Source organism: Hippoglossus hippoglossus, chromosome 4 (genome assembly GCF_009819705.1).
Source record: "Hippoglossus hippoglossus isolate fHipHip1 chromosome 4, fHipHip1.pri, whole genome shotgun sequence".
Classification (NCBI taxonomy): domain Eukaryota; kingdom Metazoa; phylum Chordata; class Actinopteri; order Pleuronectiformes; family Pleuronectidae; genus Hippoglossus; species Hippoglossus hippoglossus.
The window spans coordinates 25407281-25425230 of NC_047154.1; the positions used below are offsets into that span (position 1 = coordinate 25407281).

At 45.3% G+C, this 17950-nt stretch overlaps 1 protein-coding gene across 3 annotated transcripts in view; it reads left to right on the forward strand.

Moving 5' to 3' along the window:
- nos1apa (nitric oxide synthase 1 (neuronal) adaptor protein a) overlaps positions 1–17054 on the forward strand; it is a 114642-nt gene extending 97588 nt beyond the window's left edge. For 2 of the 3 annotated variants that reach the window (XM_034582954.1, XM_034582956.1), the window contains exons 8-10: positions 4972–5139; positions 14727–14892; positions 15649–17054. In XM_034582954.1, coding sequence (XP_034438845.1) covers positions 4972–5139; positions 14727–14892; positions 15649–16223 — 909 coding nt within the window. In that variant the 3' untranslated portion in view covers positions 16224–17054. The remainder of the gene's footprint in view (positions 1–4971; positions 5140–14726; positions 14893–15648) is intronic. The other variant, XM_034582955.1, reaches the window with a different exon arrangement.
- The last annotated feature ends 896 nt before the right edge of the window (positions 17055–17950 follow it).

Sequence of the window (17950 nt, forward strand, 5' to 3'; positions counted from 1 at the left end):
GAAAATACTTAATAAGAATTAAACTTATTCTGGTGGCACCTGCTGAATGACTCAGCTCGATAACAGGCTGACTTTGTTATTTGGCTGCGATACAAGTAAAATAAGCTTGATTTTAAAAAAAAATCAAATTGTAAGTTTCTATTATTAAGTCAAACATGGTGACAGGGAAATACAGTCAAAGGATTTTCCCGGCTCAATGACAACACGTTTAGCAGAATGGCTCTCGGTGTAAAACCACTACTTTGTAATAACTGTAATTTGATTTGATGCTGTGACGTGATGTCACAGGCGAAACCACAGGGGAGAGATCTCCCAGGATTCTTTCTCAAGAGGTTGTAAATCTGTAGCTGAGGCTGTTAGTGGTGAACGAAGCCAGAGCCTGTCTAACCTTTTAGTGTTTTATGGCCTGTGTGTGTCTGTGTGTGTCTGTGTGTGTGTGTGTGTGTGTGTGTGTGTGTGTGTGTGTGTGTGTGTGTGTGTGTGTGTGTGTGTGTGTGTGTGTGTGTGTGTGTGTGGGAGGGGACAGTGTTTGACAGACAGAGAGAAACTAGTGTAATCACAGCTGGAGGAAGAGGAATGAAAACTTCCTGAATCCCTTCTCGTCCGTCTTTACTTTCCTTTCCGTCTCTGTCTCTCCCCGGTCTTCTGTCCCTCGCTCAATGAGTCTAACAAGAGGCTAAAAGACAGAGACGGACTCCAGCTGCCTGCTAACAACCTGCATTAGTGTGTGTGTGTGTGTGGGGGGGGGGTGGGGGGGGGGGGGGGGGGGGGAATTAGATGGTAATAGCTCAGTCTCCCTCAGGCCGGCCAGACTTTGAGCTGTTATCATGAGGAATTCCCCCCCCCCCTCTCAGTTTGTGTATTCCCCTCCACTGTCTGGTGAAATTGGTTTTGACTGCGGTAAACACGTTTAGGATTCCGTCGACAGAAATGGATTTGTTGTTTCCCATCCTGCGCAGTAAACACGGCACAGGGAGGTTCAAACAGTGTTTGAATATGCAGCCGCTCATTTTGACGAACTCGACTTCCACTCACGATACATTTTACCTTTGAATACTCATCACACACACGACTCCAGACTTTTCAAGCCCTTTAAAGTATTTGAGTTTTAGTTTGAGGGTTGTGTTCTAGTCTGGACGGGGAGAAACTGAGAAATCATCGACTCTTGGATGACTTTCACGTCTCCACTTCCTCCCACAACCCAGAAAATTAAGCCGAAATATCCCGGATACGAACGCTGCCATCTTGTGCATCGGTAGCGATCGGAGGTTGGAGGCGTGGCAATCGAAAATTCTTCAGGAACATGAACACTTGAGCAAACATCAGTGTGATAAGGAACTACCTAAAAGGACAGAAACCATCTTTGAGGATAGTTTAACATGTACTTTTTTAGTTTGGTCCATGTCCCATTCACTAAGATGGAGGAGACACTGCAGCCAGTTGGGGAGCTGTCATCTTGTCCATCATCATGTGAAGTCTATGATGCAGACATTAATGTTTTATTCATGGTTACTATCATGTAGGACTTAGCCTTCCCTGATTCGTCTTGTTACGTAAGACTAAAAATAGTTTTAATTTAAAAAGGCCATTTTAAAATATAAAGGTTTTTTGGCCTTGACGAAGCCTTTGAGGGATTTGTTCGAGTTGGGATGTCGGCTTTGTGTGAGTTCGTAGAAATAGTTCTGGGGAAAGTTTTTGTCTCAAAATGAAAGTGTGGATCAGTTCCATCCATTAATCCGGCAATTAATGTGTCCACCATTTGAGTTCATTAATTTATTCATGAATCCCTCATTAAAGCTTTGATTAATCTGTTCACGTCCCCAAGTGCCCACACACAATAAGATTACAAATGTCTCTTTTTGTCCGTCCTTCATCCAGACTCCCTCAAAACCCACATTTTCTTGCCCTATTAAGCATCTTTTATGACAACCTTCTAACAAGACATAACCCCCCCCCCCCCCCCCCCCCCCCCCCCCCACCCGGCTCAATCAGCCGCAGACTCACTCCAGACGTCGGCTAAAAACGATTGGATTGGAAAATCTTCTCCGGAGCTGTTTGTGCTGTCTGCAAATTACAGTAATTGGCTCAAGGGGGAAAGTATAACAACAGTTCAGCAAAAGGTGACAGAAGATTTCAGGAAAGAAGTTCTGTTTCGCCCGGGAGGAGAAAATCCTTCACAGCCGACTTGTCTTCACTGCATCTTTATATGTTTTGTGGCCACTTCCTGAAATGTGCTGTGAAAGCTGCATGATGGGATGTGTGATCACCCGGGGGGGGGAGGGGGGGGGCACAGACAGAGAGATAAAGTCTTGATGTACTTTGTTCAAAGCTCATTAAGTTGTTATGGGCAACGTGTGAGCAAACAGGTTTTTAATCACCAGGGGAACAAAGCACTGATATGATATAACATTGATTTTAACGTAAGAGAAACAAATACAGACCTCAGATTTGATCTAAATACACTATTGAACAAGTCATTTTTACATCATTACCTCTATAAACAGATTCTTCATGTGAATATATAGAATCTGGAGGCGAGGGACTGGATGTTCTTGTTTCCTCACAGGTTAGAGACGAAATCATGGAAATTTCGTGCGGTGTCCTAAAGTGGTTTTTCATTTCAATATCAGTAATCAGCGCTGCCACAGTTTCTTCCAGACAAACTGACACTGGGTCTGTTTTCAGTTTGTCTGGTTCCTGCAGACGAGGCTTCCTCTCAAATGAAAGAGGATTCAGCTCCTCGGCGAAAAACATGAATATCACCTCTGTCAGAATTTGGCATTATAGAAGCTGAAACTTTATCCAAATACCTTCGCCCTGGCCCCTCATCCAGTTCCGCTGCACGTTTCCAGCTGTAATGGCGTTCAGCTGACGCCCCCCCCCCCCTTCGATCCAGGAACACAGGCTTGGAGGCTCCTGCCTCACCGTTCATTATGTGATGGCACCGACCGACCTGTCAGCTCGGATCATTTCCTCTCATTAACCTGAAAGATTCCGGCGCCGACGGGCCATCAATCACACGTCGCTCTCGTGCTGCGCGTGTGTCTCATTGTCTGTGCGTCTCCAGAAGGCGTTTTAAAGGGGAGACAGATGGCGAAGCGTTTTTGGCGTCGACTCCTTTTAAGGCCTCCGCGCTCGTGTTCAATTTAATCAGGTGTCGACTTGTTTGCCGACCCCCCCCCCCTCCCGCCGCCTGCGTCACAGCTCTGTCACTTTGAAGAACCTTGCGTCTCCCGTTAGTGATGTGACACTGTAGTTTGGATTCAGTCAGGGAAAAGTGTCCGTGCAGATTTGGCAGCCGTGAAAATGATTGATGTCCAACTGTCAGTTTCCTGTGGATCTGCTGGGACTGGTCCAAACTGGAGGGGGACAGAGAAGTAGAGGAGACGGCAACAGAAAGAGGCAAAGTTGGGATTGTGCGACCAATTTGTCTTTATTTCTCAAAGTGTGTGTACTCGCCAACATCAGTGCTGCATTATTGAAAAGCTACTGAACAATGTTAAATCATATTAAGCATTAAAGTTAACAAAACAATGTATTCTTTCCAACAAACAAACATTCATTTTCATTGTTTTGGTTTCTGTCTGATACTCAACACGCTGATTTACTGAGAACCAATTTCCTCGTTTAACATTTTGATGGATTGAGGAACAAAAACCGATTTTACTCTTCAGGCAAATCTTTTTGGATTTTTTTTAATTCCCTTCATGTGATTCCTTCTGGGCACCTCTCAAGGTTTGTTGTTTTTGTGTTGTGACAGCAGAACAAAAGTATAAATACATCAACAATGCATTCGATTAAAGACACACATTTCTATTTAATACTCCCAGATGTACTTTGTCCATTCATGAGACACTTGGACAGTGATGGATACATCGTTTGAAACGGACGATATCTCTGTGTGTACGTAATGTCGTGGATTAAATCCAGGAAGACGAATCAATTCATATTCCCCGTGCAAATCAGGAGAAACTGTAAAGGAGGGAATGAGAGACACTGAACAATAGCAGGAAGTAGAAGTAAATGATTGTCCACGTTCTTGTTTGACCTGCATCTTGATAGTTTGGACCGAATTGTCCTCAAATATCAACTGGTGTTGAAGCTAATATATGAATAATATAATAATTTTGATGTAAAGGGCAGAAAGTGTGATCGGTTCCCGGAGCCTTGAGACAATTAGGATGTTTGATGGCGTTAGATGAAGGAGAACTGAGTCTCATTATTGTTTTCGGTGCTGCTGATCTGCATTCTCAGCCCCGCTCGTTCCACGCTGCTGCAACTAATCAGCGACTCCGCATTTCAGATTCAGATCCTTGTTTTGATGACGGGCTTGTTCTCCGGGGCATTTTTCTGTTGATGCGATCGCTTGTCCTGATTATTTTCTGTTATTCATCAGTGATTCCATTTCTCTTGTTTTTCTCTCTGCCTCATCGTGGTAACTGTTTGGGAACAGAGACTGTGGAGAATGGACGACGCTTCTCCCACTGAGCAAAAATGAAGCGAAAAATATCTCGAAACCGTGGTCGTCCTGTGGTTTTGACGTTAGACGGAGCCACTAGTGGACGTTTGACCTTGTTTTTATAGCATCAAATAACTAATCAGTGTCATAAGAACGACCTAAAATGAAAGAAACCATCTCTCAAACATGTTTTTTAATTTTTGTTTGTTCAATGTCCTATTTTCTAACATGGAGGAGGCGGGGCCTATAACCTATACTACTGCCACCAGCGGGCGATCCAGATGTTTTCTGTATATACGGTTCTTTCAAGGCAGTAATTAGCCCCTGTCCAACCTTTCAGTGTCGTATCTAATGAACTGATAAATGTTTTAGACGTGTTTCATTCCACTTTTCTGTTTTAATCTTTGTCCAGAAGATGTCTTTCTCGTTTTACACCACAACATCTTGACTTCATCTCTCTCTCTCTCTCTCTCTCTCTCTCTCTCTCTCTCTCTCTCTCTCTCTGTCCCCAGCCTCCAGCTGCAGAGGAGGTCTCTCTGCTGGTGTCCAGCCCCAGGATGCTGCTCCCTGCAGCGGCCGTCCTGCCGCCGGCCGCCCCCCTGTCGACCCACCACCAGATTCAACTGCTCGGGCAGCAGCTGCAGCAGCAGCAGCAGCAGACACAAGTGGCTGTGGCACAGGTGCGTCTCCTACACACAGACACAACCTGCACTTACAGTAAGTGAGGCAGGTGCGTGGAGAAACTAAATCAGTTCTCTCAGGAAGATGTTAGAAAGCTTTTAATTAAGGAGGAAAAATATACCAAGTGAGCCAAAGTTACCGTCACACATTTTGCTAAAGAAACTTTACGTGTTTGAGCTTCTCGTCCCTGAAACAAAGATCTTAACAAACATCTTCCAACGGGATGGTTTTCAGAAACTCTGGTGTCGGGAGTGAACATGTAAAGTGTTTGGGAAACAATAACGTCACAGTTTACTTCCCACTTCCCCATTGTTGCTCTGTGTAATCTGCATGTGCAACAAAACAAAGGTTGTGTGGACATTTTTAGTTTTTAAAACAAAGGGGAAAATATCGTGTCGACTTATTACACACACACACACACACACACACACACACACACACACACACACACACACACACACACAGCGTCAGCATGTTCCTCACACACACACACGCCTGACCCAGAAGTGTCTCAGACAGTTAAACAGTGAAGTCTGGTGGTTTGATGCCGGGGTCGTGGTTAAGCCGAACTGTTTCCCCCGTCTCGACCCGAGCGATGTTAAACAGACGGCCGCTCCAGCTGACGGCTCCACGCTCTCACAGAGAGCGTGCCCAGACATCAACGCCATTAATCATACCCAGATGGAGCCAGAGGTCACCGTCCGCGGGCCAGGATGCGGGTGTCGGTTTTAAAAAAAACATTAGTCAGAAGTTCTTTGGCACATGAACGAAGGATTTTTACCATTTGTGGGATAAATCAAAAAAAAGGTTTGAGAGGTGTTTGTGTCCGACCTTTGTCTTTTAGTTTTCTGAGCTGCTTTAACAGATGTTGTGTTTCTGAATGACGAGTGTCTGCTGCTTCCTGAATTTAAAAAGGAAAAGATAAACACATTAACCAAGACAGAGACACACAGTTGTTTGCAGACATATTCGTTTCCTGTCGGTATCTATCACCATATATTTTAGAGCAGCATTACTTTCGTCTAATTCTTTAAAAACACTGACGTCCTGACTGTTTTCGCTGCTGCTGATCGTCGTCCCACCAGGCAACTGTGAAACTGTGCTGGGAGCTGAACCTGAGCAGAGGTCCCAGTTAATGGAGGGAAACGAGCGAGCTGGCCAGCGCTAATCCCAGCTCACTTAGGGACGAGTGGGAGAGGAGGTGTTTAATGAAGTCAGGAGTCCATCGACTCAGTTTCAAGAGGAAACTCACTCTGCGGTTGTCGCTGAAACGGCTTCATGACATTTGACTTCATTTTAGTTTTAAAAAGCATCGCTGTTGCTATGGTTACGTCTGCCGTCCACACCGCTGCAGAGCTCTTGAGCGGCTGAAAGTGAGAACTTCAGAAATGCTGACGGCTTTGTTTTAGTTTGAAAACTCCTGCTGATTGGTTCTCGTCAGCCTCGACTCGACAACCAGCAGTGAAACACGTGTTGTCAGTAACACGTTGTTGTCACGACATCGTTTCACGTTATTTTTTAATTTAGGGAGCGCACTAAAGAACTTAGTCTGACAGTGTGGATGTAACCTCCCACCTCGCTCACATCCTTTGTTTATTTATTCCACCACCTCCTCATTTCCATTCCTCTCACATTTGTTTGTCCTTATTTACCTCCTGTGTCTTCCCCTCTATGTTCCTCATTATTCTCCCGTCCCTCCGACAGTACGTTATCAGTTTTCATTGCTCAACCCCCCCCCCCCCCTGTCCCTCCACCTCATTCTGTTTCTGCACATTATTTCTCCCTCGCTCGTTCCTACGTGTCTACTCGGACATTCCTGATTTTCTCTCACTTCATCAAGTAGCTCGCTCGCCGTCTTGCACACATTACGAGGGTAATCGTTTCCTTATCACTGCTCCAGCAAAAATGATTGTCTTGTCCTTCAGTCTCTTGCACCCCCCCCCCCCGAAACGGAGATGGCAACCGAGACAAACCAGTGTCGGAGGCTGTTCAAACACTCGCACATCAAAGGGACCTGGCGTGGGCAGGAAATGCACTAATGATAATCCTGTGTGAAGAGTACATCCTCAGAAACCAGCCCCGTGGAGTCGCAGCTCACAATGTGCCGTCCCCCCCCCCCCCCCCACCACCACCACACTCTGCACGGAGAGGAGGAGAATCACAGCGTGTCTGTGTCGGCTCAAAATGAAATGGCATTTATACAAGATAAACCTTCACTTTCACTCCAGGTTGAATGTGGTGGTCAAAGCGTGATTCTTGGCTTCCTGAAGGCGAGAGCTCAGGAACACCTTGAAGGAACTCCTTCAAGTTTGGCAACAAAATTAACTCGCACCATAGATAAATATATAAAAAGTGGGCGACAAGACAGCTCCCGAAGAATGAAGCTAAAGTGTCTTGATTGCCCCCCTGGTGGACAGCGGCAGTATAGGTCATAAAACCTGCCTCCCTGATATTAGCGGGTGGATATTTTAGCTTCATTCATGGATAGTGGGAGGAAGTGGACATGTATCGTCCGTCCTCGTTTACATAGTATGAAAGTGGTCGAAGGTCGAAGGTCACCCTGGTGCCATAAAACAAGTTTACAGCCAAAGCTCAATACCAGACAAATGTCTAATTCCATAAAAATGAAGTGCTGACATTTTATATCCAAAAGGTCAAAGGTCAGCTTCACTGTGACATCATCATTCTTCTTTTCAAAACACTTCATCTGGTCATTATTGACGAGACGGGGCTTCGTTCACTGAAACTCCCAAGCGGTGACTCTGCTTTATCTACATGATCTGATTTTGTCTCCGGCTGTGGGGCCGAGGTTTTCTGTTTACCAGCGATAACGGATCATCAGTGTGTCAACGTTTTATTGGATTTTCTGTCAAAAGCTTCTGCAAGCGTCGCGCTGGACCTTGTTGAATTGCACCGCTCGCTCTAACTGCCTGCGTCTCGAACTTTCTCCAAACTTTCCAGACGTTTATCAGGGTCAGTAAGAATAAAACTAATAAGAAATGGTGCACAATTTTATTGTCAGGTCAAAAATATCTATTGGGAAAATAACTTTTTGTTGTATAAAGATCCTTAAAGTGACATTTACAAAAGTCTAAGTCTGATCTTTAATTGCCCGCCTCAGGTATTAAGAGGAAACGCTTCCCTGCAGAGGAAATAGTTTCACTTCTTGCACAAGAAGAAAATGCATCGACGACGCACCTGACCACACGCTCACGGATTCTCTTTAAACAATGTGGGAACATCTCTGCTTGTAATTTATTCTAAATATTTGAAGTTATCAGTTAATTCCGAATAAACTTTTAGATTACAGATGTTTTTTGCCACTGTACAGACGCAGCGCTGGAAGGAAAGCAGGTGGAGAAGGACTTGTGAAGATGAAAAGTGTTTGGTTCTGGGGAACAGTTCTGAACAAAGGAGGGAATAAAAAGGCAGAGAGATGCTGCCGCTGCCTAATTAGAGCTTAAAGGACCCGTTTCAGTCACTTCAAGCTCCTTCAATTTCACGACCCCGATAAGAGGGAGGAAAACGCTGGGCCGCCGCAGGTTTACCATCAAGGGACCAACACAAGTGGAGCACCTTTTAATTGGGTCTTTGTCCGACTCCTACTTTCAATTAGAGGCTTTAAATCTCCCTCTTTAAGTTTTAGGAATACAGACAGACATTATTTCTCCAAACTTACAGAGCTGTGGTCGACAAATGGATTCTCTGCGTTCATCTTTTTCAGCTGTAATTCCTAAATGTGTTAATTTCAGTGGATACGCTGAGAGAGAGAGAGAGAGAGAGGTGACCTCCTGCCGACAGGATCCGTATCTCCACCTTTTTTTTTGTTTGTTGTTGTTGCAGCTTTTGTAGTTTCACCGTGATTAATCCAATTCTCCATCCATCCTGTAATTTTCACCACCTGATTACATTGTAATTGAGGTCTGCACACGTGTAATGTAGAGGGATGTAATTAGGTTTGGCTTGTTACCCATCTGTTGCATCACCAGCGTACGTACACACACACACACACACACACACACACACAGAGAAACGAGAGCTCGAACAAACAGCATCAGCTTCAAATTTCCACACACAAATGAACAATCGCCATAGAAATGGGAAAAATAATGGAGGCAGTAATAAGTCGGGCAGTGTGACCTTAATCCCTTATTAAAACCAGGATATTGAAATACATGATTACCATGGCAACAATATCTGGAACGCAGACGCGCTTCTGTTTCCTGGTCACGCAGTTTATTAGCTCAGACTCATTCACGCTGTTATAAGAGTAAAGGCTCATAATACAGTGAACACTATCATGCATTGTGTAAACCCTGAGCCTGTAGGTGTAGGGACGACGTGACGACTTCCCTGACAGAAAAATCCCAGAAACCAAGATTGAATCTAAATGTTGAGGTGCAGCCACGTCAGGTTGAAAGTTTCCCCACAGATACAGAAAAAGAAAAATCAATCCCAACAAACCAACAAACAGCGTCAACACACATCTGATTTATTTGAGGAAACAAAGTGAGTTTTCCAGACTCAAAGATCTTCAGCCGAACAGTCGAGATCCAGGTGTAATTATTCAGTCTCTGTCATCTCTCGTCCTATCGGTCGGTCTCTCCTTTGTTTTTATTTTTATCTGCAGGACCAGACTCCGTTTCCTCAGATATCAGTTGAATAAAACTAAATTTAACCTTGTGTGGCTGCGTCAAAGCGAGACTGTGGTTTTTTTTTTCCAGCAGATATCCAGACGTCTGACTTCTAAAAAGAAAGTTGTTTTTCATCCGAGCTTGTTTTTTTTTGCTTTTTGCGTCTTTGTCCACTGCTTTTTCTGCCTAAAACGACTCCGTGTGTCCTCCTACCAGCTCGGAGAGACAGCGACAGGACAAATGTGACACTCGCCGCCAAGGCCTGGGTATAAAGCACGGAGGAGTGTCCGCGGCGCTATTAGAGATGTCAGCAGGGCAGCGTATGTTGGAGTTGAAGCTCCACTCGTCCATAGATCAAGACGGGGTCCTGTCAGCAGTAAATTACAGCAGCAGAGTCTTCATCAGGGTGTCACTCTTTACAAACGAGGTCTGCACAGGCGCCCCGGCCCCAACGCAATCTGGCATCACCTCTGTTTGTCGCTAAGTGCACAGATAATGGAAGGAGATGACAGACCTCATCAACATTTGTCTCTCTCTCTCTCTCTCTCTCTCTCTCTCTCTGGGGAGTGGAATGTGAAAGAAGAAGAGGAGGAAGAGGAGGAAGAGGAGGAGGTGTGGAGGCCTTGGGAGGGAGGCTGTGAATTCTGACTCCCATCTTGGTTCTCTTTGCTTCACTGGCTCCTTATTACAGTTGAGATAGTGAGCTGCTGGAGGAAGGTTCTGGAGACACAGCTGTTTCAAGCAGAAGCAGTTTATTGAAGCTCGATGCATCGGGGGGGGGAAGAGCGGGGAGCAAAGTGAAACAAGTTTAAACTGTGTAGAGTTGTGAAGGATGGATTTTAAACAAAAAAGGACCCCTCGTGTGGTAGATTCACAGTTTGTCTGTTTCGCTAAAGCTGTTTTCAGACATGAACTCCGGAAAATGTCTGTAGAAATTGGCTCTGGACATTTTCCAGAGTTACTTCCACATACGAATAACACATCAGGAGATTGTCCGGGTCAGACTCGTTCACAACAACGGGAAAATGTCAAGAACATTCAGTCGAGGGGTGTTTTGTTTACAGACAGTGGCGTCGGCCCTTATCACTGAAAGCTCTGGAATCTCCTCGTCTTTCTAAGTTGACGTCTTCGTCTTCTACGTGTGCGGCTCCTCTTCTTCATCCTGAGATGTTTGTGTTCTTCCTGTTTCACGTCCGTCACGTGTTAGAAACGTACATTTGGGTTCTCACCCACAGCTCCTCTGGAAAAGCTCTATAACCAGCTGAAGAGACACTAACTTACTGTGGGACTGGCTGTTTGTTACGGCAGCTAAATCATATCTGTCTCTACTGAAGTGTGAGCTACAAGAGATCAAGACGAGAAGTCAGTCTGAAGTCATAACTTCACTTTTTGTCTTTTTTATTACCTCCGCCGATGAGGCAATAAACTGTTTGTCAGATCTGGATAAGCGTGCAGATCCAGGAGTTTGTTTTCTGAGATGGGGCGTTGGCCTTGGTGGAGGAACGCCCTCTCTGAGCGTCCTTCCACTTTATTTATTGGTTATTTGAGACCGTGCACATATTATTTGCTGTAAATTCACTATTTTGGGCTATAAGTCGTGCACCTGGACAGATGTAACACTTCACCACTTTAATAAGTTTCGGACTAAATGTGAAACTAAAGGACTTTCCACCGCTCCCTGCTGAGGTGTCCCGTGTATTGTTCCAGTACCAATCAAAGTTTATGTGTCACCTCTGACGTCAGGGGCCTCCACGCCTCCGCGGTAACGAGTTCTCTGACACCACATCAGGCTGCAATGAGAAACCAGGGAGTCGTTGTGAGTTTGAATGACTCGTACCTCCACGTCGGGGCCCAGTAATTCAGACCCTGCTGCGCTCGCCGGCCGCTCCTGCAGGTTTTATGGGCAAATGTTCCGGCACACTGTCGTATTGATTAGACTATTTATATGAACAGAGCAGAATGTGAAGAGGTTTGCTGACAGCAGCGAGCGGCACGTCGCTATTCTCACATTACAGTGTTTGGAGAGTCGCTGGATGAACGCAGGTTTCACACTCTTCTGTTCCCCGAGGTTAATCTGCGTCAAACTGTTGATGCTCATGAGAGTTTGGCTGCTTATCATAAAGGGTCACGGGGGGGTCAGGTCGCCAGTCTGTCACAGAGAACAGTTCACACTCACATTAACACATTCGGGCAATTGTGGCCTTGTTCACACCTGGTATTAACATCCGTCCTGAGAGATACAATCATAATTGGAACCTCAACAGCCCGATTCACACGACAGGATGTTCAGCACAATGTTCTACTCGCCAACAAATTCTGGACCTTGCCGACAAAAATCCCCGATCGGAGACAAATCGGCTTCAATCATCAGTAAACTGATCCGAGATGCAATTTGAGAGGCTCGCTGACAATCTGGAAGAATCACTGACAACTGTTGTGTGTGCGTGAATGAATCCTCTACTAGTTAATCATATTTTACCCATTTACGAGAATGGGAATCATCATGTGGTGGTCAGTGTTGATATCGTGGCCACGAACTAATCAGCGTATGGACACTGAGAAGAGTTAAAATACGTTTAAACTGCAGCGGGTCAGAGGACGTTGTTAGGATGTTAGTGACACACAGAAACCTTCTTGTTGTGAGGCGACACTGAAAACCTCAAGAATTCCTCCTGTTGAAATCAATGAAAGCCATCAGGAGCCGCAGGAGGGGAGGAGGCCAAATAGGGTGGGAGGTGGTGCCACTAATATTTAATCTGGAGAAGTACTTTGAAGTAAAAATGGGGAGTCATTGCTGCCACTAACGCTGTGCATATGTGTGTGTGTGTGTCTGTGCATGTGTGTGTTTGAATATGTATGTGCGCCGTCTCTTTCTCCCTTTCCTCCTCTTTTATATCAAAGATTTAAAGTGTCATGCAAGTTTTATTCTCTCTGTCTTAAATTAAGATGGAGTTTGTGCTTTAATCTTACAGAGCACAGCCGGCTGTGGCATTACGGTTACATGAGGATCAGAGCTGCCGCCGGAGCCGAGCGAGTCCGGCAATAAAAGTGTAACCGGAGGTTATAAAAGCAAAGTAATTACAAAGACACGACATCAATCGCTGATGTTTTCTCTGTAACTCCAGTCTCTCTGTGGTTAATTTGAAAACAATGGAGACGGATTAAATATCTGAAAAATAAGTGGAAATGAGTCAAAATCAATTAGGATAATTATTATCTGGATTTTTATGCCTCCAGAGACATTATGGCAGGGAGCAGAACTTTCTTTAAGTTATCTCAAGGAGCGTTTGAGGGAATTTCTTCAAATTTGGTACAAACGTTTGGCCAAAGGTCACTGTGATCTTATATAAGTTAAACTCACTGATTAAGAGCTTTGCATTTGTGTATGTGTGCCACATTTTGATGGTAGAGGCCAAAGGTCAAAGTTGTTGTGACTTCACTAAACTTTTTATTTGCCTTGTGAACGTGTTATTTTAAGAACGCTCCTCACAAATCATTTTAAATTAGGCACAAATGTTCAGTTGAACAGGAATTAACTGATTTGATTTTTGTGGTCAAAGGCCAAGGGCACGGTGTTCTTGAATAACATCTTTTGGCCTCTTGAACTTAAAAGCTGCCTGTAGAGAATTTCTTCCAATTTGGAACTAACATCTCTTTTACACCAAAATGAGCATGTAAGGAAATAGAGTCCTTTCCCTTTGCCAGAGGAGGAGTTTGCCAAACGCATAGAACTCCTCCCCGTTTGGGCAAATTAGCGTGTTCACCCAGTTGTCACGTTTCCATCTGTGCCAATCAGAGCCGATAGAAATCTGATTCAGAAAGAAGCCAGATGTTGATGTGTGTTTTGACCAGAACGAGTCAAGAGCAGAATAGATTTCAGTGGTCAAATGTCATGTGATCTTATATGACTATGGAAAGAAAAGCAAGTCGACTGAAACTGCACTAGTTGGCGGAGGTGGTGATTCTATTTTGATTAAAATTTCATCTGACGATTTCCCGGAGAACAAGGAGACACGACTGTTCCCGTGAATTTGCATCAACATGTGTTCAGTCAGCTGCTCAGTGTCGGACTTTAATCCACTCGTCCAGATGTTAATTATCAAAGTGCGTTGGATCCGTGTGGAACAAGCAGCGCGGCTCTGTTTGCTTTTCAAAGTCTTTCTCTACACGTCTCCACCCGAGTGTCACTGATGGATTTATTCGCCTCCAACTGGAAAAACTGTCAGAGGGGATCCTGTGTTGTTTTTTTTTTCCTGCTTTGATTAATTATGACACAGTGAAAATACAGTGTGACGGATCCATCACTGCCTCCTGCTGAGCTGAGTCAGCTTCATCCTGACGCCTCTCATCTCCTCACCAGCTCAGAGACGAGGAGAAAGTTTGATAATAACAACGTTCATTAGATATGTGGTCGTTTCATGGTGTACAGCAGCGCTTTAGCACATTAGTGCAGCACGAGGCCAAAGGTTTTTCTTTGTGTCTGTTTCAAGACACGATAACACAACCAGCTGTTTGTACCGAATCTAGAAGAGACACTACGAGTTCAACTTAAAACTTTATTCCTTTACTCGTCAACAGCTGTTGTGTTGAAGTTCTGTCAGGGAAGAGTAAAGAATAAAATGTTGGTGCTGATGCAGATGAGGGGGCGAACTTTAACATTTTTGGATTTCCCAGGGAATAATATGACGACTCACGAGTCTCCAAAATATCAGCATATGTCTTTATTTCATTCAGTAAAAACACGGGTCACAGTTTAAAAACCTGCTGGTCTGTGAGTCGCCTGCTGTTCATGTTTTAAAGATCAACACAGTTTGACCTTGAGTGTGTTGTATCTGTGTGTTTTACAAGGGGGATGTTAGTACTGAGTTTATGAGCAGTTAAAATGACCCTTGCCTCCTCCTCCTCCTCCTCCTCCTCCTCCTCCTCCTCCTCCTCCCCCTCCTCCTGTGCAGGTCCACCTCCTGAAGGACCAGCTGAGTGCAGAGGCCACGGCTCGACTGGAGGCTCAGGCCCGAGTCCATCAGCTGCTGCTGCAGAACAAAGACTTGCTGCAGCACATCTCCCTGCTGGTGAAACAGATCCAGGAGCTGGAGATAAAGATGTCTGGACCCAACTCAAGTGAGTGGATCAGATGAACCAGGGACTCTCACATCCTGCATGCTGGAGTATTGAAATAACTTTTTTTACATAATTATAATAACATATTTATGAGGTAGATGGAACCTCACAGTTGAGTTAATACGATGTAATATTAAACACGTCTCGAGGAGTTGAATGAGCCACTCGTCTTGCTGTTACATAAACACAGCAGGTGGTTGAAAACGACCCTGATTGGATAGTTTGCTTTTTTGTTAGCGTGCAAGTTTCCACCGGATTTTAAAAGTGAGACACGCGGCAGAAGAGAAGCAGATTTTATTTTACTGTTAACAGCCGTGAATCCAAACTGAGCTGCTGCTGTTCAGCCACATCTCATTTCTGCTGTAGGTGTTTGAGACAGAAGAAGATGAACAGTTCTCTTAATGCATCGTTCAGTGTTTCAGCTCCAGGTCTGTTTCCCCGTGTCCATGAAGACGGATGCAGAACATGTCTGACGTCCTGATGATGAGGAAATGCTTCGAAACATGTTTTTTTTTTTCATGCTCGATACAAAAATGATTTATTCGTAGCAGAGTGATTGATTTCCTGTTCATCGCAAATCCCAGATATCTGTATCACATACATTATTCTGCTGTGAGTGATGGAGGAGGAATTTAAATTAAGCGAGAGTGGAACTTGTGAATGTGACATAAATATTTGATCTGTCTGATCTGCTCATTCGTCACTTGTCACCTTCTTCTCCATCTTTAATGCCTCGTCCCTCCTCTCTCCCTCCAGTGGGCTCCCAGGACAGTTTGTTGGAGATCACCTTCCGGTCGACGATACCTCCGGTGATGTGCGACCCCACGACTCCTAAACCCGAGCTGTCGGCCGTCAACCTGCCTGCGCTGAGCGCCGGTGACGGGACCATCAACGCCTTCTCGTCTTCCAACGGGACGCTCGGAAGCCCCCTAGGTAGGGACCAGTGTCTTCTCAAACTGGAGTGTTTCCGTTTCCTCCCAGGACCCCCGGGGCCGCCTCCTCCTCGACTTCCCTCGCCTCCCCCGCCGCCGCTCAAGCCGAACAGGCTGGAGCTCAAAAGCCCCGAGGGGTCGGAGGGCACGGCGGAGTTGCTCTCCGCCGACGTCAAGTCTCTGGGCTGCCTGGACTTTGCCAGGTTCCGCGAGTCGGGCATCGCCTCGGAGTACGAGTCGAACACGGACGACAGCGACGACAGTGAGGACGGGGGGGAGGACGGGGAGGAGGGGCTGGAGATCTTTGGCTGGGGGACGGACGAGGAGACGCTGAGGCTGCTCAATGTCCTCAACAGACAGGCGACTCCCGACTGTCTGGGAGATGAAATAGCGGTTTAACGCTCCTCCGCTGAAGAACGGAGGTTAAACACAAAAACGCCTTCAGCTGTTTTCTTCACTCGCGTCAAAACTACAACCGTAGGAAGAGCATGTAGCAGATCGTCACACACGCACAGTGATTCAGAAAAAGGCTTAAACCAACATATCAGAATATCCAGATTAATATCAGATCACAACCAGTTCACCTCTGATTTTCTTATTTGGAATTTGGATTTATTTACACATTTCTTTTTAGATATGGGGGACATCAGAGTTAAGGTGTTTTCAGTTTGAACATAAAGCGAATTTTAACCAGATTGGTGCCGTCAGTTCGAACGCATCAGGTTTATTTTCATGCAGATTTGTGCGAATAAACTTCGACGATGATTCTCTTCATGTTCAACCTGAACTCGTCTTAACTGACCTCCGTGGTTCACATCTGTAAAGTCTCCAGAGACCAACTGTGTGAATCTAATCTCTAATCTATATGCACAACCATGCATTCACTCTGATTCTGTAAATCCTCCTTCTTACTTTTCTTTCCTTTATTTCTCTTGTGTGTCACACACACACACAGACACACAGACACACACACACAGACACACACACGACCACCAGCTCCCTGTTGCTGAATTCCTCATTGGGATTCAGGAGCTGTATTACAAATATCAGGGAGTTGACCTGAAACCCGAGGAGTCGTTCTCCCCCTGCAACAGATTGAAAGTATTTTCCGTCTGTTTATTGCTCGTCTTCATCGATTCGACGTCAGGACACAAACATGAACGAGCTCCTCCGGTTTAATTAAAGCTGTACATACACTATATCGACCTTAGGTTAGTTCAGGGGCGTGTTTTCCGTTTGTGAGGCGTGGGAGCGTAGCTGTCCGTCACGCTGGCGGGAACAAGACGACAGGGTATGGACTCGTGAGCTCTGACTCTTTTCTGACGAGGAGAGATGAACTGGAGAGGAACTTTGCTCCAGTCCCTGCGTGTGGAGAGGAGAACGTCTTCTCTCGCTCTGTTCACGACCAATCAAAGACTATTTTTAGACTAAATCTGTATCTCTACTGTAAAAGCTTTGTTTTCTACGTCATCCCACTGAAACGTGGAACTGCTCCGTCCTTGACCTTCTGCCGGCAACCCTCCTTTTGTCTCCTCACAATTTGTTGACTTGTTAGTCGGAGCATGTTTGCACTCTTTTCACTTGTCCGCGCATTTTAATTTATGTAAAGCCGGGATTAGTCGGACCTCGAGGAACGCCGTTTGTTTCTTTTATTCATCCCCTAAACAAAAACCCCTTCCCCTCCTGCCAGAACAGCGGCTCATGACAGCCAAGAGTGGTCTTGTTTGGTTAAAGCCCGGCTCTGTGTATGGCCTTCGGGCACAATGCAGTATTAAAGTGTTCATTTTGTTTCACCAGGAAAAGCCACAGAGTTTTCTTTCTCCGTCTATCAGAGCCGCAGCCGGGTCAAGTCAGTGCAGGCACTCCGGTGTTTGGCTGAAGTCGAAGCTGCGGAGATTTTAAAAAGGGAATCGGAGCCAATTCTCACTATCTCTTGCAAAGAGCTTTATCCTGATAGGATCTAACTAATCTAGTGAGAAGTCCGGAGAACAAACTCCCAGTCAGCCGCTGACCTTCTGAAGCTGATGTATCAAAAACCATATCAGAGATTCCATCGGAGATTTCACTTCTCTGAAAGTTTGTTTGGACATCGGTGCCAAGTCGGTCTCACATGTGTGTATCCAGTG